This window comes from Aythya ferina, assembly GCF_964211825.1.
Source record: "Aythya ferina genome assembly, chromosome: 5".
NCBI classification, from domain to species: domain Eukaryota; kingdom Metazoa; phylum Chordata; class Aves; order Anseriformes; family Anatidae; genus Aythya; species Aythya ferina.
In genome coordinates, this window is record NC_140301.1 from 44,848,689 (window position 1) to 44,876,150 (window position 27,462).

The 27,462-nt window shown below is 43.2% G+C and overlaps 1 protein-coding gene across 7 annotated transcripts in view; it reads right to left on the reverse strand.

The window, feature by feature from the left end:
* PTPRJ (protein tyrosine phosphatase receptor type J) overlaps positions 1–27,462 on the reverse strand; it is a 73,132-nt gene that overhangs the window by 20,106 nt on the left and 25,564 nt on the right. For 3 of the 7 annotated variants that reach the window (XM_084519725.1, XM_084519724.1, XM_084519721.1), the window contains exons 2-7: positions 8,037–8,055; positions 6,556–6,696; positions 5,587–5,850; positions 3,649–3,912; positions 2,054–2,311; positions 659–922 (exon numbers count right to left, since the gene is read on the reverse strand). In XM_084519725.1, the coding sequence (XP_084375851.1) occupies positions 659–922; positions 2,054–2,311; positions 3,649–3,912; positions 5,587–5,850; positions 6,556–6,696; positions 8,037–8,055 (1,210 nt within the window). The remainder of the gene's footprint in view (positions 1–658; positions 923–2,053; positions 2,312–3,648; positions 3,913–5,586; positions 5,851–6,555; positions 6,697–8,036; positions 8,056–27,462) is intronic. The other 4 variants (XM_084519723.1, XM_084519722.1, XM_084519726.1 and 1 more) reach the window with 4 other exon arrangements.

Sequence of the window (27,462 nt, forward strand, 5' to 3'; positions counted from 1 at the left end):
GCACAGGGAAAGACCAGGCTGTGCTACAGCCTTGCAGGCCAGCTCAAAAACTGGCCCTGCAACACCATGCATCCAGACGTAGGACACCCAGCACAGCAAGGTGCTGAATGGCCAAGGCAATTCTCCTCAACAAGCGCTGCCCAAAGCTCATGCTCCTGCTGCAGCCTGATGGCAGACAGGGGACCCAAATCACAGAAACTCCCCACGTACAATCTGCTTTGTGCATGGGCGCATTTTAAACAGGTGTCTAAAGCTCACAGCTGCTTACATTTTTTATACAAATCTATTTTAATAGAGTTTGACAATAAAATAAAATAGAATTTCAAAATGCAATTTTAAAATTCAAAACAGTTTTTTTTTTTTTAAAAAAAGTCTCTTTTCCCCTCCAAACTTAGGAAAGATAGGTTCTCAAGAAAAATCTCTATGCTGCAAGCTTTAGTGACTTTAGTTTCACAAACTGCTTACTGTCAAGGTTATGCTTCTTCTGCATTCTAACCTCCCACGCTTGGCATACAGCCCACATCAGGCTCCAGCACCAAAACATCCCTTCTGTCCACAGCCATACTGAACTACAAGCCTCACACAGCAAGGCAGAGCCCCGAGCTGCACAGCACAACACGGCCCAACACTAACATGACTGCAAGTAGCTGAGACTTACTTGTATACTGGCTTATGGACGCTCCTTCTCCTTCTGTCTGACCATCAGCCGCTACTGCAAATACCGTGAAAATGTAGTTTGTCCCTGGGATTAATCCGGTAATTTCAACTTCCTTCTCCTTTAATGTCCTGTGCCAAACTGAGGTACCATTTGAAACCTCTATCCTATAGGTGTAGGTGTGCGAAGCACTGTCGTTCACCTTCCACATCAAGTTGACAGATGTCACACCAACATCCACTACCTGGAGATCAACTTTGCTGGGCTCTGGAAAGGCAAGAAAATAAACTGTCAAGACAGAGAAACACAGACAGTGGAAAAACCACAGCAACATTTTGCTATTCCACACAGACTAAGTGTTGACTGTAACCATTCAGCACTTGTCCAGTATCAATGCCCTGCTGCCAATATCCAGGGACATACATGTATCTCAGGAAAGGACACAAATTTTGGAGGAGATTCTCTTTAGTTTATTTCACACACTGAAATTACTTGTTTCCACAACGGCTTCCCAGACAGGTAAACAGATGGAATTCAGGAAAGGAAGCAGAATGCTGGACAGCGTTGGACTATTAGTTCAAGACTTTGCCTGTGAGTGTCTTAATCTGAGCTTCCCAGCACAGCCTCTCGGGGACACCAGAAGGAAACTTTGCAGGCAACAGTGACCCGCGCTGCGGGGTCGAGGTTGGCAAGTCTAAAGCAGCACAAACACCGGGCAGACAAGACTCACCTTGGGCAGCTTAGACAAGCTCTGCTGAGTAGAAGCAGCTCCAGGATACGCTGCCCATAATTGCTCTGTATATGGACGCTGCCTGTTCCCCTTCCACATCCTGAGCTCAACACAGAAGAAAGCTCTTCTCTCATCTGACCCTCTGATCTGGGGAAGAGGTGCCAGAGCACAAAGCAGACAGAGCTGGCACTGCTCCTGATTACACGGTCCTAGGCAATGGCACAGCTCACAGAAGCCCCGGGCCATGGGCTTCTGCAGACAGCTCAAAACAAGCTTCGAGATCAGTAACTCTCTGTGATCCTGGGCACTGGATCCTTGCACACCACTGCCCCGCAAAAAACCTGATGACAACCTGCACCAAGAGACTCTGTATGGGGCCCATTCAGCCCTGATGTCCAGGCAAGGTCATGCTGTTGTAGCATCTGGATTTCTACATAGCTCAACAGCTTGGGCATTCAACAAGGCTAACTGCTCCACAGGCAGCTCTCACAGTCTCAGACCTTTACATTTTTAACAAGGACAGCCTGACATTCACGCCCACAGGAGCCTGAAGTAAAGCAACACAGCAATTCAAAACAGTAAGAAGTTGGAAATATAAGGAGAAAAAGCAAGGCTCTGTTACAAACTGCTTGTTTAGGCACTGCAGGTGAGAGGCACCGGTTCCTTACTTGTACACTGGCTTTTGGGCTCTCCTTCTCCTTCTGTCTGACCATCAGCCGCTACTGCAAATACCCTGAAATTGTAACATGTCCCTGGGATTAACCCGGTAATATTGGCATTTGTAGCATCTGATGTCTCGTTCCCAACATTTGCAATCTCTATCCTGTACGTGTAGGGGTCCGAAGGATTGTCGTTCACCTCCCATGTCAAGTTGACAGATGTCTCACCAACATCCACTACCTGGATATCATGAACTTTGTTGGGCCCTGGAAAGGCAAGATAACAATCCATCAACCTCTAACAATATCTGATGACAATTGGGGACAAACAAACAAACAAACAAACAAAAACAACACACAAAAACAACGGCATGACACTGCTTTACTCCCTTCATGCCACTCGTCATTCCGAGTGCAGGGGCACCCAGCAACAGCACCAGATGCTCCCAGAGGCTCATCCCTCAACAGGGCTGGAAGGCAAGAGTAAGGAAGAGGCGTCTCCAGTGGGATTCATCTCCCACTCACATTTAGAAGCAGGAGCACACACCAATACTGTGCCAGCGCTCCTAGGGCTCCTCTTGGGAGCCCAGAGAGCTGTGCAGGAAGGAGACAAGTGTGTGGCGAAAGGTGCCAAAGAAGATAGTGGTGCTCCTCGGCACAGCCCGAGGTAAGGATGATAAATGACTAATGGAAGAGAAACAGAAATGATCCCCCAGGACCATCCTGCTCAGGCCCCAACCTCATTACGGGACCAGGAGAACAGGGAACACCTCCTCACAACCTCTCTGCAGCACTCTGTTCTCTGTGCCTCTGCCAACGGTCAGTCACCAGTCATCACCGACAGGCAGAGTGGACAGATTCTGGGAATCAACGGCAAATTCACAAGCACATTCACACACGCATTTCTAGACAACACGAATGACAAGAGCCAGCATCGGTTTCCTTTGACATGCAGCATGGGGAAAGACCGGGCTGTGCTACAGCCTCGCAGGCCAGCTCTAAAACTGGCCCTTCAACACCGTGCATCCAGATGTACGACACCCAGCACAGCAAGGTGCTGAATGGCCAACGCAATTCTCCTCAACCAGCGCTGCCCAAAGCTCACGCTCCTGCTGCAGCCTGATGGCAGACATGGGACCCAAATCACAGAAACTCCCCACATGCAATCTGCTTTGTGCAAGGGCGCATTGAAAACAGGCGTCTGAAGCCCACAGCTGTTAAAATTTTTTATACAAATCTATTTTAATAGAGTTAGACAAAAAATAAAATGGAATTTCAAATGCAATTTAAAAATTTTAAATAGTTATTTTTAAAAAAAGTCTATTTCCCCTCCAAACGTAGGAAAGATAGGTTCTCAAGAAAAATCTCTATGCTGCAAGCTTTAGTGACTTTAGTTTCACCAACTGCTTACTATAAAGGTTATGCTTCTTCTGCATTCTAACCTCCCATGCTTGGCATACAGCCTACATCAGGCTGCAGCACCAAAACATCCCCTCTGTCCACAGCCATACTGAACTACAAGCCTCACACAGCAAGGCAGAGCCCCGAGCTGCACAGCACAACGCGGCCCACCACTAACACGACTGCAAGTAGCTGAGACTTACTTGTATACTGGCTTATGGACGCTCCTTCTCCTTCCGTCTGACCATCAGCCGCTACTGCAAATACTGTGAAAATGTAGTTTGTCCCAGGAATTAACTCGGTAATTTCAGCTTCTGTAGCATTTGTTGTCTTGTTCCAAATGGAGGTACCATTTGAAACCTCTATCCTATACGTGTAGGTGTCTGAAGCACTGTCGTTCACCTTCCACGTCAAGTTGACAGATGTCACACCAACATCCACTACCTGGAGATCAACTTTGCTGGGCTCTGGAAAGGCAAGATAACAATCCATCATCCTCTAACAACATCTGCTGGCAAACAGGGAAAAACACAAAAACACAGGCACGCCACTGCTTCACTCCCTTCATGCCACTCGTCATTCCGAGTGCAGGGGCACCCAGCAACAGCACCAGATGCTCCCAGAGGCTTATCCCTCAACAGGGCTGGAAGGCAAGAGTAAGGAAAAGGCGTCTTCAGTGGGATTCATCTCCCACTCACATTTAGAAGCAGGAGCACACACCAATACTGTGCCAGCGCTCCTAGGGCTCCTCTTGGGAGCCCAGAGAGCTGTGCAGGAAGGAGACAAGTGTGCAGATGAAGGTGCCAAAGACGACGGTGGTGCTCCTTGGCGCAGCCTGAGGTAAGGAAGCTAAATGATTGCTGGAAGAGAAACAGAAATGGTCACCCAGGACCACCCTGCTCAGGCCCCAACCTCATTACGGGACCAGGAGAACAGGGAACACCTCCTCACAACCTCTCTGCGGCACTCTGTGCTCTGTGCCTCTGCCAACGGTCAGTCACCAGTCATCACCGACAGGCAGAGTGGACAGGTTCTGGGAATCAACGGCAAATTCACAAGCACATTCACGTGCACGTTTCTGGACAACAAAAATGACAAGAGGTAGCATAGGTTTCATTTGACGTGCAGCATGGGGAAAGACCAGGCTGTGCTACAGCCTCGCAGGCCAGCTCAAAAACTGGCCCTTCAACACTGTGCATCCAGACGTAGGACACCCAGCACAGCAAGGTGCTGAATGGCCAACGCAATTCTCCTCAACCAGCACTGCCCGATGCTTTTGCTCCTGCTGCAGCCTGATGGCAGACACAGGACCCAAATCACAGAAACTCCCCACATGCAATCTGCTTTGTGCATGGGCACATTGAAAACATGTGTCTGAAGCCCACAGTTGCTAATTAAAAAAAAAAAAAACAAAAAAAAAACAGAAAAAAAAACAGTCGTAATAGCATTATACAATAAAATAAAATGGAATTTCAAAACGCAATATAAGAATTTAAAATAATTATTTCTTAAAGTCTATTTCCCCTCCAAACTTAGGAAAGATAGGTTCTCAAGAAAAATCTCTATGCTGCAAGCTTTAGTGACTTTAGTTTCACCAACTGCTTACTATAAAGGTTATGCTTCTTCTGCACTCTAACCTCCCATGCTTGGCATACAGCCCACATCAGGCTCCAGCACCAAAACATCCCCTCTGTCCACAGCCATACTGAACTACAATGTGGAGGAATGGTTAAGTGAAATAGGACACGTGGATGTTGGGCAGTTAAGAGGCAATGGGCTAGTAAAGTAGCATACTCAACTCACATGAGTTTGGACGTACGCAGCTGGCTGAGAGCCAATCAGGCTCAAGGACACGATGCCCTTGAGCGATGGGGAAAGTCCCTAAGGCGGGATGGTGGCTAAAAGAAGGAGGAACTACCTGAAAAGAGCGGGAAATGTTAGCCAATCCTGAGCTTAGTTTTTGCAATATGTATGAGTTGACTATGTTCGAACTAGATAAAAGGTGACTGAGCACTCATATTGAGCGTCTGTGTCTTCCTTCCGTCGACAACACTACAAGCCTCACACAGCAAGGCAGAGCCCCGAGCTGCACAGCACAACGCGGCCCAACACTGACACGACTGCAAGTAGCTGAGACTTACTTGTATACTGGCTTATGGACGCTCCTTCTCCTTCCGTCTGACCACCAGCCACTACTGCAAATACTGTGAAATTATAGTTTGTCCCTGGGATTAACCCGGTAATATTGGCTTTTGTAGCATTTGTTGTCTTGTTCCAAATGGAGGTACCATTTGAAACCTCTATCCTATACGTGTAGGAGTGCGAACTACTGTCGTTCACCTTCCATGTCAAGTTGACAGATGTCTCACCAACATCCACTACTTGGAAATCAACTTTGCTGGGCTCTGGAAAGGCAAGAAAACATACTGTCAAGACAGAGAAATGCAGAGCGTGGAAAAACTATTGTATTTTCCTCAACCAATTTCTATTTTAATCAAGACATTCTTTTATGTTGTATGGCATGATTGCTAGCTCTATGATATTCCTCCAACTCCTGAAGACTCACTTCATCTTAAAGATTAAAACTGTCTTGGTGCAACGGTGGTGACTTCCATACCTTATTTGTCAACTTTATGCAAGCTGCTGAGAAAGAATTGCACATACAATTTATTTATTTATTCATTTTTCCCTGAGCTAGCTATCCTAAAGAGAAGATCTGCAAGATTCACAGAACTCTCCTCTAGATCCAGGTAGGTTATTTCAGCTGTACTCTATCACATATATATTTCAAATCTCTAGGACACATATTTGAACTGCTGCAGCTGTACTGTAAAAATTTGCCATAATCAGCAGGGAAGGGAACCCAAGTCTAATGGTGATAAAACTATTTCAAGGCCATTCTACAATCACATTGTTCAGTTACACTCTTAGTCAGTTGTGTAGATAATTTTTTTTTTTTGCTCATTCTCTACTTCAGTAAAGCAGTTGGATCCACTTCCTGCCATGATCCTTGCACTGTGAACTATAGTTCGGACTTAAAATGCTAACATAGTGTAAAAGCACAGAATACACTAAAGGTTCACATCCCAGTGGCATTCCAAATCACTTACGTGTTACATTGTTCGGATCAACAGTTAGCGGCATGTCCCCTGATGATCTTTTGTTCCTGCTTGGAGAGTTTACTGATAAATCATAACTACTACTGGCTCCCATTTCTGCAATTAAGTTTTTTGATCTGCAATCCTCAGTACCTGAAAGAAAAAAAAATACAAGGCAGTAAATATCTTTACAAAACTTCTGGATTCCCCATGTGAAAAAATACAGCCATTTATAGATACCCTGCAGAGACCCAGTCTCCTCTGTTTTTTTAATCTGTTCTCCTACAGAGATTTCATTGCACGTTTCCTGTTTTTACCACTTTTAACGTTTGTCAGGCAATTTATGTTAGATTAAGAAATTGCCACATTGCTTCAGGTATTCAGTGACTCAACTCATAGTTTGAATGAAGGCTACCATGAACTGCTCTGTACAGTTTTTTTAAAAAATAGAACTGAACGAACTTAGAAGCACAGTCTGTATGTGCACTGTTATTTTGTAAAGCTAGCTGCTTTACTCAGCCTGGCATAGCAACTTTATTTCTTAGCCTCAGTGTATGAGAGTAAAAAAAAAAATATATCTGGTATTCACATACTGTTTCCCATAAAGCAGATATGATATAGTTACAGAAAACTTTAGGATGACATAGTGCAGCCCAATGTGAGGAGAGAGTTGATTCAGCTCTTTCAGTAAGAATACACAGAAAAACTGCTATCTTAGTTGAAGCTGTGATATTGTTACATGAGCAATACGCACTGCAAGCATGCTTAGGAAAGGTGATTGTGAGCATCAGGATTTCTAGTCCTGGAGCATGGGTTTGGACAGAATCCCAACAGAACAGTTGTTTCTCAGTTTAATCAAAACTGATACACATGCAGGTTCACATGAAAGTGAAAGCAAAGAAAGTACTATGAGTCAAACTCACTCACAATTCAAAGCTCCTTCAGAACTATATACAGTTTAAAGCAGCGTAAAATGTGAGTTTGTCTCTCCCATTTTAGTTTGGTCCTGAAACTTAAGGGCTAACTCATTTAAGTCTGATGTTTGGTATTAAGGTAGATCTCATCTGCAAGTAATTTTGGAAATTAGTGACACATGAAGCATTATCATCTCGGTAACCACAGCAGTTGCTATACCTACTTCAAAAAATCCCCGGAGCATCATTTTGGGAGTCGTTTTTGCTCCAATTTGTTTGTTTTGATGTGTATTTTCCTCTTTCTATGTTAAACCTGTACTTGATTTTACCAGAACCCTTTACAAACTGAAAAGCAAAAATGGATTAAAATGCTCATTTATGTCCTTAGATATCCTTAAATGCACTGCTTGAATGATGGTGACTAAATAGGAGTTTATATTTTTGAATGCTTTTTATAAAAAATAATTTTAGCAGTTTTTTAAAATAGTTAGCTGATGATGTTTGACCTTTCTAAAGAAAAAGAGGACAGAAAAAGTTATGTAAAAAAAATACATAATTGAGTAACAGAATAATACTTACAGACAATTGTACATCTGACCTAGAAAACAAAAAGAAATAAATTAAAACTTTAAAACTACTGGAGGCTCAGATAAAATAAGGACTGTTTAAATAACAGGTAGTACAAAAAAAAAAAACTTTAAAAAAGAAAGTATTGTTTCACTACACGCTTCTCAACCTGCAAAAGAAATACCTAAAAATCTATTAACAAAAACACCACCAAAAACATTCTGATCAATTAGAGATCAAAAGTAAGTGTGCTGGTAAAATGTTAGTTTCCACATTTTTTTTTTCCTCTAACCAGACCAAGTTTATTTTGTCAAAAACCTGGCTTAGCACATGGTGGTTATTTTGCACATAGAAATTTAAAATCAAACCCCAGATCTTAACTGAGAGACCTAAATTACCCTCAATACCATCCCACAAAAAGAGGCAGATGAGACTGATAGGGTTTTTATTCACAGGGATTTTTCTTTCATACTGTGGCTGCATAAACTTTGTTATTACTTCTCACAAAAGAGCATTTTGCATTTTCTGAAACAATTCAGTGAAGTCAAAATTAAAAACATTTAGGATATATTCTGAATACTAATTTACCTATGCATACATACACATAAAATATCAGCAGCTGCCTATTAACTGCAACCTGAAACTAGTCTGCTAGAAACACTGACAGGCACACAAGAATTTTGCTTTGAAAACATCTTTAGTCTTTCAACTTCATGTTTTTCCTCCCAGGTAAGCCATTCCCCTTCCTGCTAGTCCCCACACAAACTGCCCTCTAAATTGTTTTCTTCATCTCCCGCCAGGTGGCAGCACAAAATGCTCCTAAAAGAGCGCACTAAAAGCACCAGATAGGGGTCTGAAGGCACTTGAGAGAAAAATAGTGATTTCCAGCTGACACCAACCGACTGCGGCAGTCACTTTTGTCAGGCAACAAACAAAAGACTGCTTCAGCAGTCGTAGAAAATTAAATACAACCATTCACCTCACAAAGATGCACGTTAGAAGGTAAAGGCAAGCAGGGAGATGTACGCATCCCAAGAACACACGGGGCCCCAGCACAGTGCTGGGGACCAGAAGATCATGGTTCCCTTGTGCCACGAGGGCTTGCAGGCACAAGAGGTTTCTGGCCACACACCTCTGGGTCTTCCAGCATTATGGTGTGGGCAATCGGAAACTGTCTCCATCCCCAACTCCTCAGGTGGTGCCTGAAGAAGGGCTGGCCCTCAAAATGCATCGTTTCTAGAAAATCCAGTTTAGCTTTATGCTGGGTGGTGCCTTACCCACCCAAAGCACTAAGCTTTCTGATAGCAAAGGTTGACACGTTTACCTGAAGCACTTCAGGTTTTGTCTCATTTTCTTTTTCCACTCTGTTTTCTTAGACGAAGTTGCTACCACCCAACAATGTGATGAATGAGCAACGGCCCTGAGCAACCTGCCCCTGGTGACCCTGCTTCAGGTGTGTGTGTGGGTAGATTTGATCATCTCCGGGGTCCCTTCCACCCTCGCCCATTCCATTTCTGAGCTTCCACAAGCTAACTAGAAATAAGCGGCTGTAACGTGACAACACAATGTACAGCCTGAATCCCAAACAGCTCGCCCCTCAGCTCTGCTGTTGCCACAACCAGCTCCAGCAGCAACAGGGTTACAGGCCCTGGCAGACAAACTCTCAAAAAGTTAGAGGATACCATTAAGTCTTGTTCTTCATATAAGTGGCTACAAAAAGCATTCTGCAAAGATGAGGCAGACAAGCTGACTAGAAGAAACACAGCAGAAGGAAATCCTTCAGCTTAACAACAGTGAGAAATGCAGCAGAAGAGACTGCGATGGTGTCAGTGCTGCAGCAAAATGTTTGGCTGCACTTCCTAAGCAAAAAAGTGCTTGTAAGAGGTAAAGAACCAACTCCTGATCTTCTCCAGTGCAGTCCTACAGACAACTCAGGGCACAAAGGACCATCGGTACTCGGGTTCACATCTCCTACATACAAATGTAACACTTATTGTCAACCTTGCTGAATATTTGAGAGCCCAGCCAAATCGCTAGGCCTATAGGAAGTGAAGAAACGTGTTCATCTGCACTCAGGTCAAGAGTCCTTCTGTATTCTTTCACAAACAAGTGGCTGAGGAAGAAGTGACTACAAAGGAAAAAGCCCCTCAAAGGTAGGAAAGCAGCCCTGTGCAGCATTCCAAGTACAAGTGCTGAGCTACCTGGAAACAGCTGCTGAATGATGAGCAAGAGGTGAGATTCCCTGAAATGCAGGGCCATCTAGAAGCAAAGCCAGAAAAATGCTGTGCTTAATATGAAAAGGAAATTGCAAACAGGAAAAGAACAAAGAAAAATGAAACAGAACTGTGTATGTCACAGTGATTTCTACAGCCCCACAGGCAAAATAGCAAAAGCCTCACATCACACACAACTTGTCCTTAAGTTATTCTCTCTTCTGTAAAACCACCTGGAGATGCCAGTGTTCTTGAATTTTTAAGTTTCTCAGTTCCTTCTCCCTAAAGTTCAAGTTCAGGTGTAGAGCATCCTTCCTGAGCAACAGGAACAGACATCAGATGACTGAGAAATAGCTATGCCACTACCAAGCCCCCCATACCCCTGCTTCCCACCTCCCCATTTCTTCCCTGCCTGCCCAAACAATACGCACGTTGATCCCTGGTTTACCCCTAGCTCTGACCATCTGATCTAACAGCAACTTACTACCAAGCTGCCATGAACTCAGTTGTACAGTCATGCATTGGTTTTGTTAATGATGTTCAAGCAACAAAAGGAAAGTTGTGCTAAAACTTCTGTCTTGTGATGAACGAACGTCTTCCTGACATTTTATTTGCTTTTGTTCAACGCAGACTTCAGCAATCTCGCAATACCCCTCTGACTTTCCAGAAACCTACATGCTAACCAAATTGAACAAAGCACACCCTGCCGGCAGCAGACAGCCCTCCTTATGAAACCCAAAACCACGCAAAACAAATGATCCCATTCCCGAGCGTCAGCCTGCCTGACTCAGTCATTCCGTGCTGTATTTTTCAACAAGCCATCGACTTAACTGTTCTCCAGCCTCCTGTTATTACTTAATGAAATGCTATTTATACAAAACATTTGTTTATTATTTCAGAGGATATTCATGCTGAACACCTGATTCTCCTTGGGTTCATACCTGACATGCCCACAGCCATGCCAATTCCACTTTTCTTTTCAATTACATTAATCCATATTACTCATGTACGGAGCTGTTCCCACCCCCTTCTCTCCCCCAGACAGCTGGAATGTGCAGGGGAGAACATCTTTCCCCAAGAAAAGCTAGGAAATATTCAACAGATCAAGCAAACAAAAAGACAGCAAAATGTGAAACGGTGAACATTTCAACTGAACAACAGGAGAGGTGTGTATACACAAACTAATCGCTGTCATCAGCTATGGCAAATGAGTCTTTTCATGCATCACACAGCAACATGTAGAGTCTGACCAGAGGGTGTGCTTTGCAGGCGAGCTGAAGAATTCATCTGCACTCACATGAGGTCTGTCCTGCACTCCTCATTTGTTTTGTGTAAGAACTGCAGGACTCGGCTCCATCCTCCGTATGTAGAGGGTGGGTCACGTCACTGAGCAATCACCATTATTTTCACAGGTAATTTTACCAATGAAGAAACTAGGAACAGGAAAACATTTTCAAAAATTCTACATGACTGAGAAGCCCAAGCCGCACTGATGTTTGCTGACTCAAAGCTTTTCAAGAGGAGGATCTGAAATGTGCCTGCCATACACAAGCATCAGAGTAGCCATGGGAGCTGGGCAGCAGCAGGAAGCCAGCGGTGCCTCTCCTGCTGGCAGCAAGACTTTGGATTGACTCTGCAACTTCCCTCTACAACTGCCTGAAACAAAGCTGCGGGGATTTGGGGGTCAGCCTCTTCTCACAGATAACTAGCAATAGGACAAGAGGGAATGGCCTCAAGTTGCACCAGAGTAGGTTCAGGTTGGAAATGAGGAAACATTTATTCTCAGAAAGAGCAGTCAGCAGATTGCCCAGGAAGGTGGTGGAGTCACCGTCCCTGGGGGTATTCAAGGGAAGGTTGGATGTGGTGCTTAGGGTCATGGCTTAGTGGGTGACATTGGTGGCGGGGGGATGGCTGAACCAGATGACCTTGGAAGCCCTTTCCAACCTTACTGATTATAGGATTCCATGATTCCAACTAGGCTGTGCTGCCGAACTGCACCCTCCAGCAAAGTTTGGGTTCCTGCATAGGGGGAAACCCTCGTCGACAGCAACCCACCTGCCTGGGGTGCTCCAGTTTCCAAAACAAACAGCGTGGTCTGGTTCATGTAAATAGAGGGTTAGGAAGTTGGCTCTAGAGTCAAGTGTGAGCAAACCAAAACACCCTAACCAAAAAAACCCCTTAGCCACAAATCTTTCCTGAGAAGACAGCTGAGGCTGCTGCTTACTGTTTCATGTGTGCTCACCAGCGCGTGCCTTGTGACTCAGATGCAAAGAGCCAGGAAGCTGCTCACACCCCTCTCACAGCTAACGATCTTTCACACCTGTACCTTCTGATCTTCTCTTCTCCACCCACCCCTCCTCTCAGGTTTGGATTAGCTCTACACAAATACCACCAAGCTGTCATTACTGCAGTCTCCAAATTCCTTCTCAAAGCCCCTTCACAACAGCAATAGCAATCAGACCATTGGCTAATTAAGCTCAGTGCCCACTGAACTTGACCTCGCTTCCTTTTTCCCTTTGCTGTGTGCACCTACCATTAGCCATCCCACACCCATGGCTATGGGCTTTTAGGGCAAGCCAAAACACTGAAACCATCACAATGGTTTTAAGACTCCAGGCTTTGCTGAAGTTAGAAGTCATCGCTGCCCGGCTGACAAATATTAACTAGCAAAGCCACAACAACTCCATCGCTTGTAGTCTTCTCTGACACCTCAGATTTTTCATACTTGGCACAGGTTTATTCAGAAAGAATTCCAACACAAAGGTTTTGCTCTAAGTCACACAAAAGTGAAAACTAAAGCCAGGAATATCACCATGAAGCCCTGCAATGCTGACAGTGAGACTGCCCAGGCATTGCATCCACAGACTGACAAGGCCCTCCAATACTTGCTCGTTTTCTAGGTCTTGTAAGGCATTGGCTGCTGCTCCAGCTGGGGACATGTTCCCATTACACTGGGAGTATAGTGTCTAGACCAGCAGGACGCGTTCCTGCAGGAGGGAACAGTCTCAAAGGCTGGCTGGGGTTTGGACAGATGCAACATTCTTGTCTCTTTCAACCCATCTCAGGGCTGTTTCACCTTATTCATTTCCACGTTATTGCCAAATCAATGGATTTTGTAGGCTTACAGCACAGGGCAATCAAAATGAGATTACATGAACTGGGACTTAAAACCACGTCCCACTCATTAGGTGTGAATGAGCCTATATGAGCCTACTTCAAATACCATGCCTTACTTTGACAATTTCTGGCTTTGGGGGCAAAAAGAAAGATCATAACAGAAAATGAACTAAAACATACTGCCATAGTATTTCTCCTTATTTTCTAATTTCTTCCTAAGATGTCATAAGTCTTTAATTCCAAAACGCTTCTCTGCAGTTAAGCAAAGTCTAAATGTATCCTCTGGTATCTTAGGCAGGCACTCATGGCACATCCACAAAACACCATTTCACAGAGTGGTTTAAGAGGGTTTATCCCCTGGGGGGAAAGCTCCAGTTTTAGAAGCAGAACTCAAGTTTTTGTGAGATATTTGGAGTCTCCATATAACCCTAAATGAGCAGCAATGCTAACCAGACTACATGGGGCTAGCTGGAGGTCCAAAATCCAGAAGAAAGAAAAATGAGCTGATGTTTGCTATTAATTGGGTAGGGCTGGGCCCCATTCTGACACAATGTTGTTTTAGGAAGCTATGCAAAACCCTAAAGCAGTTAATAGTCATACACAACTGTGCATAGGCTATTTTGAGCTTTTATGCAGTTATGTGAAAGAAGGAAGACTATTTCCACTTTACAAATACAAGTATTTGACCCCTGACATTTCTAAATTCTGTCTTCCCTGAAGCAAGCTTTTCTCCAAAGAGGGACCAAATATAATTTTTTCCACTGACTTTTATGAATAAGTTTGAGATTCTGTTTTGTGCATCACCTCCAGTGAACTAAAAATGCTGTCAAAGACAAAGCCTTGTAGAAAAGCTAAGATGAGACACTGAATGAAAATTCACAGTGAAATATACTGAAGAAAATCTTTCCTTCCTTTCCTATTTTTTCTCTGTATTTGACCTGTATCTGCTTCTCAGATGGCTAACATAGGAGTGAGGAATTTTCTGGGCAAAGTATCTGAAATCAAAAGAAAATATCTACAATGGAACTCATCTGAAATGCACCTGTTAGACCTGCTTCTACTTTCTCAGTCCTATCCTTCTAGAAAAAGTTTTTGAGGGAAGTTTTCCAGTGGTTTGGTACCAGGCGATGACTCATCTACCTGTGCACATAGGAACAAGCAACAGAAATACCTAAGGCCAAAAAGCACAGATTTTGGTAGTAAATTGGCTGATAGTAGGTCCAGACACCAAATACATTACAACTGATGGCTCACCACTGACCTTAGGAAGCAACATTAGACCTCGTTCCAATAGCTTCCAGATGAGAAATGAGTTTAAAATTTTTCCATGCAACTCAACAGCTTCTCTATGTTTCTCCCAAACCCGCAGGTCCTGAAGAACTCCGGGCCATGGGAGCTGCAAGCCACCTCAGTTTGGCAGCACCACTCTCAGCATTTTGCATTCATCCAGCTGACAAAGCAACAACAAAACTTCATCCCAGAAAAAGGCTGCACAGTTTAATGAGTTTACATTTTCCATATAAACCAATCAGCCCTACGTATAACATCTCCTCAGCGATGGTCCCGCTGAAGGAGTTTACGAACAGAACAGTGTGCTTATTCAACAATGGCAATGAGTAGTATTTAGGACAGCCACTTATTAAAAACCAAATTATTATCCTACTCAAGCTGCTTATCGCACCAACATTGGTGTAAAGTGCAGCTGAGTGCGCAATGAGCAATGCCTGAATGGAAAAACTCCTCTTTTAGTATGAATTTTCAGTTAACACAGCCATTTTCTTTCAAAATTAAGAGTTTTCAGCATCAACCTTCATTTTATACAAACAAAGCACATTCCTGCATGTGGCCTAAGAGCACTGTTTTTTTTCCACTCTGAGTCATTGCTTAGGCACACCCTGGAAGGAGTAGGATACAATGAAAAAAGGAAAGAGAAAAAAAAAAAAGAGAGAAAAAAAAAGAGTCCTGTGGCAACGACACAATGCTAACTGTCCCCAAATCAGCAGGGTTGGCCACCCAGACAACATGGAAAATGCACACCAGAGCCAGCAGCTGCCTGGCGTTTGCTGTGCAGTTATGAAAATGGGGGGCATTTCCTCACAGGGCCCTATTTCAGATCTGTTAAGAGTGATTGAGGCTCCGAGTTTCTCTCTTATCAAAAGTAGATTTCCTTTTCCCAAGTCGGACACTTTGGACTGTTTAGAGTCTTTGCTCAGGAAAGCGTTAAAGCTCACTTTTGAGCTGCATTTGGTTTGAGAGTTTCCAAAGTACTTCTAACTATAATGGGATTTAAAAAAATTATATAGAAACCTCAGATACGATATGAAGAGAGAAAGATGATTTACAAATAAAGACCAAATTTTTAATCCATGACACCTTGCCCAGGGGCAGGAGAACCATGGCCTGTGAAAGCCTTCAGCTTACTTCCTCCCATGAGGAGCTCAAAATTCTGTCTTGCTAGATAGAAATCCTTCTTTTATGGCAGTCTTGATGTTGGTATATGAAAAGCTTGTTGTTTCCTGTGTTCCTGTGTTTTTTCTACACATGTCTTAGGACCATTCATCTATTTGCCCTTATCAGGCTCCTGAAAACTTCCTAATTTAAAAAGCAATGAGGTGTGCAGCTGGGATAAACCAGCCTGCGACCACTGCCTGACACAAAGACCTTTCAGGCTAACCTTCATCTCCTCCATGCTCTGTTACTGTTTATTACAATTTATTTATGCTCCTTCAGTTCGTTCACTTCTAACTCTACGTAAAACACTGCACAATAGCCCAAATCTCTATTGTGTTTCCCTTGCCCTTTAGCTGGGAAAACCTATCCGAATGGAGGGAGGAAAGCAATCCTTCCTGGCCATCCCCGAAAAGTAGCTCTGGTTTGGTAATGCAGCCTTCAGACCACTAGAGGCCTCAATAAAACCAGCAAACTTCAGCCTGAGTGACTAACAACAGTGAAACGTGCCTGCATTTCCCCCCAAATTGACATATACCGGAAAATACAAGGCTAAGGATGACCGTGCTGGAGCAGGCTGGGCGGATGTAGATGTAAACGCCAGCTGAGCCGCGGTCGTGGGAGCTGACGCCACCATGCCTGGCTGGCTAAGGCAGGCTCACTGCATCTTCAAGCATCACAAACCTGTCACGAGGGAAGTAATTTTTTATACAGTAAGTTATTGTCTAGACCTCATAGTTTCTTCACAGTGGTTATTTACTACTTGTCACATCTTCAGCTGCGCTGTTTTGTATCGAGCCCGCAATTTTTGATGAGCCCTAATAGCAAAGCAGCATCAGATCATTTTCTTCAAAATAAATGCAAATTGCCTTATAGCAAAAAGTGTGGAGCTAAACATGTTCCAACTCGAAATTAAGTCAGAGCTTCAGCCGATCTACAAGGCTCAGATTATCACAAACGATCAATCTGATTAAATAAACAATGTTTTTCCATACGCCGTTTCCATGTGCAGCAGCATGGGGCCAGTGGGGGACACCCTTGAGGTTTGCCCACAACTGTCAGCCCATTTAATCCTTTAATGAATTTAAACTGGAGCAACAGACAAATGGGCTACAAACGTTCAAAACATGTAGTAGTACTCCTCAGAGGGAACAAAAGATCCATTGTACAGCTCCAGTAAGTTCATCCAGGGCTCTGGTAGAGTCTCTCTTTTCCTCCCCTTTGAACAGAAGCTGAATAGAAACAGGAATGAGAATTGGCTTCGCCATCACCCCTTTGCCAGACTCGCCTCTGTGAATACACTGAGGCTGGATGAGAAGTTATTCACTGACAACAACTTCGGCTCTCTCTCACTTACCAGTCAATAGACGTGGCCATATATTAAAGGTCATCTTCGTGGCCACCTGTGAGGACCAGCAATGGTGGAAGAAGGCTGGGTGATGCAGCATCACAGCCAGAGATCAATGTGACACTGCAGCCCAGACAGCTGCAAACTTTTTGCTCTGGAAAAATAATATCCAGGGCTTCTTTCTCTTTCCAAAATATGTGAAGGAGTTTGGCTTAAGTCTGGTACAAATCAAATATCTATTAGCTTGCTTCAAACTCTTATATTTAAGAGGAAGATAAATTTATGCTGCTTATTATGAGTCTTGAGACAACCATGTTAATCCCCAACACAAATCGCATATTGTATCATTTTGCATGGTCTTGCAGATCACTTGAAAGACAAACAGAAGGAACTTCTAAAACAACAAGTAAATTTGTTTAAACCATTCTGCTCATTGCTGGCTTGAAGCAGCAGTACCATCTATACAGCTTCCCATAGCCTTTGCTACTTCCATACAATCATGTGTTTTCTGTTACCTGTACCATCAAAACACAAAAACACCCGTCTTTCTCCTGCATGGTCTAAACAGACACATTTGAAGTTTGTATTAAAAGTTCTTGAAAATAACTTTTTAAGAAAAGAATGCAAGTGAATGAAAGACAAACATTCCTTAAATTTACCTGTTTTTTTTTTGTTGTTGTTGTTGTTGTGTTTTTTTTTTTTTTTTTCCCAACTGATTGCATTATCAATAAATTAATATGCACCACCAGCAAGTTTAATGATGAAGCACAGCAGTTTAAATCAGAAATTCACCTTCCACTTTACGGTGGCTTTCACAGATTTAAAAAAACACAAGACTTTAAGAAGAAAACTTCCACACAAGATGTGTTTTTGAAGGCAGACACACGTTTTATACAGCCAGCCTTCTGTTTAACAGACTGATTTGGCAAAAAAATGTAAAGCAAAGCACTCTGAAGATCTATGAGATAACGGTGCGCTACTAAGAATAATTTCATCTCAATGACATTTGACAGTGCTACCCCTAACGAAAAAACAGAAAGGGGCAGCAACAAGTGCAGTACCATTCTCCGAACGTTCTGGCAGAATCAGACTTTGGATGGGTCTGTAGCATAAATTATTCTCCTGATTATGACTGAAAGAAAGCAAGATATTAAGGAGAACTAACATCAGTCAGTTGCCGCCAATAGTGCAGAAGAGATTTGTAGGGGAAGGCTCCATTGGTGTCTATTCCTCTGATCTATCTATATTATTACCCTAGTTAGGCAAATTCCTTTTCAAAAAGCATATTTGGGACAGTTAGAAATTCAACCTCCAGACATGCTCCATGCATTTCAAACAAGTCTCTCTTAGTACTTATACACAAAATGGCTTAATGAATGAGGAGTAGCAGGTACTAGAATCAGTCACGACAACTCATCCTCCAAGATGAGCTTGATTTTTGTTGCATCTTCAGCAAGAGCAGAATAGTTCCTTCAACTAATAGTTCTCTGACTAAATCTGAAACTCTGAACAGATCTGATTTTATTTCACAGGCAATGTCTTTGAAACATTAGATGCATTTTCTTTTGTTCCAATGTCCTTAACATACCTCAAACACAGAAACTGAAAAATAATCACAACTTCCTCTCCAGTAGCTTTCTAACCTTGAGACCTTCTGACCTTCTAAACTGCAGAAACATTTTTCCTTCTCCATCACAAAATACCTTGGAAGCCTAGAAGGACAAGAACTTTATGATTTATATACATACATATCTATATGGATTTATATAGATTAAAGATAAAACAATGCCTACAATAAATGGTGGCAAAACATTACCAACCAAAAGAATAACAAATAGTAAAACATTTCTATCCTAGAGATAATTTTTTCGGGCCTGACATTTAGCATTCAACTTGCTACACTTCACAACAGCTGAAGTACAACATCTCTATCATTTTCAGGGAGGAAACAAGGACACATACACCCAGAACCAGGTAGAACACAATTACACTATTACTGATTTGCTTTAAAGGAAAAAAAAAAAAAAAAAAAAAAAAGACAAAACATAGGAAAGGCCATGAAAAATAATGCACAAGGGTTGCATTAACACAGATCTTGGCCACAAATAGGATTTTGATTGGTCTGTTAAGCTTAGGGAAATGGTTTAGTGGGGACTGTTAGCGTTGGGTCGGAGGTTGGACTCGGTGACCTTGAGGTCTCTTCCAGCCTGGAGAATTCTGTGATTCTGTGTTAAAAATATTCTTCTACAGTTTCTCATCTATATGTTTGATGCTGACAATTTCCAAAGCTCTGAATAAAAACTCCATGCAAACATCTCCATAGGTTTGGAGCAGGAGCTACAGAGAGAGGTACAGGAGAATCTGTTCAGTTCACCATGATGTATTACATCATGCACAAATGGGGCAAAGCTTCATCTTCCCAATCAAACACAGAAGCCACCTTAAATCAGCATTAAGATGGACTAAGTCCTGCACACCACCATTGTATTTTACATGCCCATTACAGACCTAAGTCATTTACCGTACTTTCTCAGGAAACTGCCACATTTCCCGTAGATTAGAGGGCATAACATACACATATGTAACCACCTAGCAACTGCTGCTCACTACCAATAAAGCCTTTAAAGCACCAATATAAAACAGGAGTTATGCAAAGCTTGAGTGCTCTACACCACGCTGAACTTCTTAGGCCAGTGACACATCCTTACGGTTTAGGGTATTAAAAAACATGGGAGAAGTCAGTGTCGAGTCAGAAGTCAAAGCCTTGCATTAGATGAGATGAATAATTTCTTGACCTTTGTTACCACTGCATGGCTGTTCACCTGCACGAAATGTGCACGGAGGGACAGAGATAAGACTGAAGTGCAAGCACCTGCATTCCAGCTGCTAAAAACTCCTTTGCTTGTACCTTTTAATTGATGATGTTGTGCAGATTTCCACGCTGCCTTCCCTTAACTGCTCTTAGTGGCCTCATGCTCTCTCCCCACCTTCCAGTAAAGGTTAAACCAAGAGTGATCCACCAGCTGGATTCCTCCATGCCACTCCTGCCTCTAACAGAAAGTCAGAATGTCACAGAGTTATATAATGCTGACAGAAACATGACTACCTGCAAAACAGGTTTCAATAAAGAAGATAAAACTTTTATGATTACATACCAAAAAAAAAAAAAAAAAAAGGTAAAAAAGTAGTGCGTCCTTCACAGGCTATTTTGGCCTCATAACTCCCAGGAGATGCAGCTTTATTACTGTTTACAGCAATCACATTACAGCAGATTAACTGGGGAAAACTAACTAACAACAACAACAAAAAAGGCTCTTTGACCAATTTGTGCTATTGGCAAGAGGTGCCAGCAGGGTTTGATCATCCTTTGCCCACATGGCAGAACCCCCACCCTGTGTTTCAGCATCAGCGAGGAGGCAACTTGCAGACAATAACCGCTAAGAGTTTAAGCGGGATGAAAGACTCAGCTAGGACTGACACACACAAACCAGACCAAAGGCAAAGCACGCCAAGCTGAACTAAAGACTACTGTTCACTGCACCCAGGCTGCCCGGTGCAAAGCTAAAAAGCTTCTCATTTGACCAAGAAACACATTAGATTGAATTCACCAGTGCAGACAAGACTTACGTTTAGAAGGATGCCTGATCCATCACCTGACTTGAGCTATGAAAAGGGAAATATACCCGCAAACCTTTTTTTTCCTCTCAAGGGAGAAATGCCATGTATCGGGACACGAGTCTCCAGATGCCACAAGGCATGAAGGCAGATGTCCAGACAATCCCTAAGTGCTGAACGTCTTTACAAAGGCATTTTCTCTTTTTCTTCTTTAGTGATATATCCTGTTTGTATGACTCACAGCCTTTTAAGATCCACTGTTACAATGCTTTCTCCCCTGCACCGTTCAGCAAGTTTTATGTCTATGCTGCTTCTAAGTGCATGTTGTGAAGGGTGCGTTCACAGCCTGCTTTAAATCCTGCCATTACAATTTAGAGCACAGTCCCTGCACTGTCTCTGAAAGACACTTAGCAATGCACATTCCTTCCAATTAAGCCAAACAAACAGAAAAGCCTTTCGATAACTGAGGGGTTTCCTTGTTTTAGAACAGAGGTAAGCCCAGCAAGCCTGTGCTCCTGCGTTGTTGCCCAGGGGAGTCAGGCATATGTTGGTGAAAAAATAAGCTCTAATCATATCATATATATGATATTGTCTTATCAGACATTTCTCAAGATCCTGGTTAAACAAATAAAAACAACAACAACAACAAAAAAAAACAAAACAAAACAAAACACCACCACAAAAAACAATGTCTTAGCAGGTGCTGTCATGAAAATCATGGGTAGGTTTTCATAAAACTGGTAAGATTAAACTATCCTATGAGAAGTAAGCAGGTAGCTTTTAATATGTGTCAAAGAAAAAAAAAAAAAAAAATCAACCCTTCAGCCTACCTAGCTTCATTAACGTTTACAGAGAAACGTATCACCATTAAGTCAACTGATCCCAAAAGTTGCAACAGTGAACACTTTTGTCCTAGGACTTCAACGCAAGTACTTCAGGCAACCAAGCATCCTTCTGGACTGCGGTAACACACCGCTTTGTCTTTTTTTTTTTTTTTTTGTCATATGTTACTACTCTGGAGGCAGGAACCTGATGCAAGCAGAGACAAGGCAATCACAGAAAAAAAAGCAGCAGAGGAAAATTAACTTGTTACTGACACAAGAAGAAGTCACGATCTGTCATTATGCCTACGCCCTGCACTAAAATCACAAGTGCCACAATAAAAGGCAGTAATTTAATGGGAAAGTCTCCAATAACATCTTCCACATTTTTCTTGCAACACTGACCATTGAGTAGGTCTCAGGAAATTTCTCAAAAACTGAAGTTTGATTATATGACTTATCAGAACCTAACTTCTGCATTAAAATGAAAGAAAATGAACTGCTTGTGCTGTTGTTAACCCCCAATCACAGCATTTATATTGTAGATTTCTGAAACTGTCTCATCTGAGTAACATCCTTTATACCCTACATTCAAGCTACCTGAGCTGGAGACTGTAGGTTGAAACAACTAAAAAAAGGGTATTTTATTCTTTCTGTTCTTTGCCCTGATTTAACTAGAACTTCTCCTCCGAGAGCATCACCAGTTTTCCTAATAAATATCTTTTCAGATTTAACGCATAATCAAATCTTAGAACAGTAATTTTTTAAGCTCTTACATTGTTCCTTCATTTCCCTTTCCCATGTACCCACGGGATATTCCACACTTCATGTATCCATCTAAACACTTAACATCTATATTATGCAGTCTGAGTTTTCTTTCACTAAGTTCATTAATTTTACTGCTATGTCATCAGCAGAGTGCACATTTACAAGAAAAGCTTGGTGTAAGTGGTGGCTCAATCACCCCAGAGACTCGGTGCCCACACAGCTACACAACCCAAACCAGAGCGAAACATTATCTTCCAACTGATCTTCTGCAGAAACAATCTTTCCAATAAAGCACCAGAGCTTCCTCCTTTATTTCAAACACTGAGCAGACACCCGAGAGCCAGAACTGCTTTGAATAAAGATGAATTTTAAATGACTAATCATTTCCTCTATTATTATAGAGTTTATGGTCCCTCTTATATCTTGTTTGTGTTTCCATGTGAGCTAGTTCCTTCTGCAGCACCGCAGCTTTTGGTGCTAAGCCCTCTTTTTAAAGCTGTAAGCTTACAAGGGGAAAAAACAAAGCCAAAAAACAAAGCAGAAAAACCAAGCTCCCTTGTCTGAGGGAGTCCAGCTTGCTTGTCTGCTGAGCGGGATCCACGCTGCTCATGACAAGCCTGAAGACAATAAGGAACAACAATAAAGGAACAGGCCTAGCAGATGTTGATATTGCTGTTGCTGGATGGAGCCTCTTTTTCCCTTGCTGAATCATTTATTCATTAAAAAACAGTTCCAGGGAAGCCTAAACTATTCATGAATTTGGGCTGAACTTACAGAAGGGTTCACTCGAGGACAGACCCCTCCAACTTGCATTGAAAGCAGCACAGGAGCTTCTGCAGTGAACTATTTCAAATCCAACAAAACATTTGGATGCTGGGCGCGGGGAATAAAAGCCCAGGCAACAAAGGGCTACATTCAGCCGAAACATGGTGCAAGTAGTTCCCAACAGCCAAGGGGTTACAGCACTCAGCTGGCACGCAGCAGATTCAGGGCGAAAGCTCCTTGAGCGCAGACCGGGGCTTCGGCTCCCCTCCAAAAACCACCGGCCATCAGCATGGCTCGGCCCGTCCTCTGCCGCATGCCCTGAAACAGCACCAAGCTCGAAAAATACGGCCCTGGTGCAATGGAGACCCGAGGCCAAGCCCTGAGGAGGAAAACAGGCCTCAAGCAGAGGCACGTGGGGATGCACCACGGCAGAAAGGATGGGCTACTTTCCTCTCCCACTGCCTTCCCCTGTGGCTCTTGGTTTTACAACGCAAACCACACAGGCAAGAAACCTGAGCTGAGCCACTCAAACATGAGGTCACGCCTAGCGGGCAGATCAACTCGAAACCAGCCAGATTAGGGCTTTCTGGGTTTTTGTCCTGCCAATGCTTGCTTGAATTGCCACACTTCCCCCTCCCCTCTCCTTCAAAAATTTAAGAATCAAAGTTAATTTCCTGTATCTATGCCACCAAATGTGAAAATAAAGAAAGATGTAGATGCATTTATTTTCTTTAATGTTATCCAAAGTCATTTAGAAATAAATCTGGCCACAGCAGAACTGCACGCACTTACAGGAGGTGAGCCTAGGACACATTCACATTTCATTAGCACCTAGACACCAACTGCCCTGGAACAGAAAATACTGTAAAAACAATATATGGACATTAAAAAGAAGCACTGGGGAAAAGCATCTGTTTGCGTGCAGGGGTGGGGAGGCAGCAAAATACGAACAAAAGGCATAAATTGTTCCTTTTCCTTTCTGTTTAGCTTTCTATGTAATCCCACTGAATAGCTGCAATTTGGGGAACAGTGTTAAGTTCCTCTACCAGAGGCCACTTGGTACGTTCCCCTCATTCAAAAGCAGTCTGAGTACAATGGTAAGAATGTTATTCATTATTTCCTATTACTTAGGGTGGGACTAACTGCTACTCAACAAGCCCGTGTATCTGATAGAGACATCTATAACACGTTCACTGAAATGAATATCCTGGGGAGGGAGTGGTATAAGCCACTGAATGCCTTTTTTGTTTATAAGCAGAAATAGTAACAGTTTAATTCCAAAAGCCATCTAATTAATCAAAATTATGTGCAGGACAATGGTGTGAAGTGACAGCAGTGAGATCACCATGCAATGCTCTGATTAACACCAGTAAAGCTGGGTTGATATATGTACAGGAAGGCAGAGTTATGCAACCTGGGATATTTGGGTAATCTGCTCTAATACATGCTCTAGTTGCAGCATTCCTACCCCTTAGAACTGGGCCTGAAGAGCTCCTTTTATTCTGTTACCTTCAGAGAAGAAAAAATCCTACATTACAGGTAGCTTCTCACCTTACAAGTGGCCATTCATAAGCAAGACTATTCTTGCAGCATCCACACAGAGTCCATGAGGCACTACACCCAGTTATGTACAGCAGGGATGCTGTCAGTGATTACCCAAGGGACTGGATGTTTTTGGCTCCATGGCTTCAGCGACAAACTTGTAACCAGCTGAAAATGCTGCCCGATTTACCTAAGCTTGTCCGTCTCCCACATCATCATCTCTGCAAATTTATACCCTTGATGACAAAAAAAAATACAAATAATGAAGCAAACATAAATGGGCCAGCCACAAAGGTTGTGCTGAGTTTGGCAGTTTGTCCACTCAAGGGCTTCTGTGAGCCGCTTCTCTTCTCCTGTCTGCCGTCTGACACCTGGCCAAGGCAGTGGGACCGCGGTCCCGGAGCCCAGCAGGCAGATCGGATCGGCAGCCGCCTCACACAAGAGACTGGGCAGACAGAAGTGGAGGAAAGCCTCCACCCTGCAGCACGGCTTGTTCAATTGCCAGTCAGCGTCAAGACTTCTAAAAACAAGAGTAAGACAATGAAAGATCTCAGTGATATGATGGGAGCCAAAATCGCCCGATTTTTTTTTTTTTTTTTTGCACACAAATGAATCAAAAGTTCCTGTCTGATAATATCTTCCAGCGTACAACTCCCAGCCAGTGGCACATGCCAGGCTGGGGTGGAGAGCTGCAGCCATCCACGGCTCTAGCTGGAAGGACAGACACGCGGCGCTTGTCAAGATCAGGATTGTAGTTCCCGATTTCCATTCTACTAATTGCTGGTGCACAAAGGGGGAATAAAATCTGTTAAGTATTTATGAGAAAAGACTGTATGGTAACAAAAAACAATCAGCGATTGGGGATTATTTTATTTTTTTGGTTTTGATTCTGGATGAATGTTCTGCCCAAGCAGTAAACTTCCAGTTTTTGCAGGCACTGGAATCTCTCGTTCCCCCTCAAACAAAAAGATGTGCTTTAAAATAATAGGAGGGAAAAAAAAAAGCCAACTTCAAGCATTTTTTCCCACTGCTTTCCCCACCACCACTGTACTAAGAGCAAAGCTCTAAATATATAAATAGCCTGGCAAGTGTGTAGTATAAACCACACCCCATCTCAGGGCCACTGTCTTAAAGGAAACTATAATATTAAAAAGCCCCACAGATGTGGAGAACGCAGTATGGTCTGCACTTGATATACTTCTGTGCCTCCCTTTGAAGGACACTGAGTACCTCACACAAAAATGCCTTTTCCCTCTATTTTATTTTTATGAGCAGAGAATTTTCAGAAGCTCTCCCAGCCCCACTGTTTTCCACTCCTCCCGAAGCCATGATGGTTTTTAATGAAGAACAGTGGCTAACGTTACACACACTCCAGGGTTTGGGAGAATGAGGGCTCCTCCCTGCAAAAAACAACATACACATAGTTTCAGGATGTTAGGGCAGGAAGATGCAGCAGAGCACATCTTTCTGCATGACCGAGGTCCCGTCTTGCTGCAGAAGGTTCCCTCACAGTCAAGGGGCAGAAGGCTGCCCCAGCCTCCAGCCCTCTCGAGGTTCCTAGAGCAATTCTGCCAGCACAAGCTGCAGCCTCCCCTTGTGCAGGCGGACATCTGACACCCAGAAAACAGCACATTTCCAACCGAAAAAGAAAGCAACTTTTCCTGGATATGCAAACCTCTTCTGTGGAGCTCACTGTTGCTATAGTTATAGGAAGTTGCTGAGAAGTAAGATGTCAGGAAGCTGAGAAGAGGAACCAGGTCTTTATAGGACTAACAAGAATCAGAAGTGTTGCATTGCTAAAAAAGTAAAATAAATCCCTTAATGGCATGGTTAAACTACACACTTCTGTTATAAAGAAAATCCCGATGTTCAAAAGAGACAGGGAACTAGTATGGAATTCCTCTCACAGCTGAATTTCAAGCTCCTTTGTTCTGCCAGATCTGGACGCATGTACCTCTCACCAGCTTTCCCTTCTTTCTCTACCAGTTCAAATGATGGGTGAATGCCACCCTCCATGCCTCTCATTAAAGCACTTTGCGTTTTGCTCTGCACTGAGTGAGTAACGGGAAAATAAAACAGGACTCCCCAAGAAGCCAAGGCTTTGCTAGCTCTGCTGAAGCTGGAAACTACAACCTCAGCCTGTGCTGTTCTGCGTCTGCCAAAAGCCTTTGAAGTAAATTCTTTGAAGTTGGCCAGAATCAGCTCAGAACTGGAGCAAGCCACGAGTAGGCTGGCTGGGGGGCCGCCTGGGGGCTTCAGTCCCCACACGTCAAGTGCAAGTCAAGCTTGGATTCAGTAGATAAATGTGCCTTTAAAAAAATCACCCTTCTTTTTACAGGTAAAGGAGGCTTCAGTCCTCGCTTACATTCATAAGGTGTCCAGTGGGCTGAACCGCAAATTTCAACAAGTGTCAGGAGATCTGGATGCATGCGTTCAGTTCGGTTACTCCCACTGCTGCAAACAGCATCTCTTGAAAAAACCCATCTGTGATAGCATTGGACTAGATGCCAAAACCATTCACCGCGCACATTTTGGCAACCCCAGACTCCCTGCAATATTTCAGCTACAGGGGTAACACAGCTTTTGTTTTCTCAGAGACGAGACAAAGAGGGAGTCATTTAAAAATGTCTTTTTCTGGAATCTATCTGCAAAGGCTAACCCTGATCCTCATTTCCACTTTGCAACCTGGTGGCAGGCAGCCTGTAGTTCTAAGGGTTACAACTTCACAGAGCAGAAGTAAGAAGTTTGCATCAGTTATCTCTAACAGCCTGCCTGAAAACAATCCCAACCTGTTGCATGCC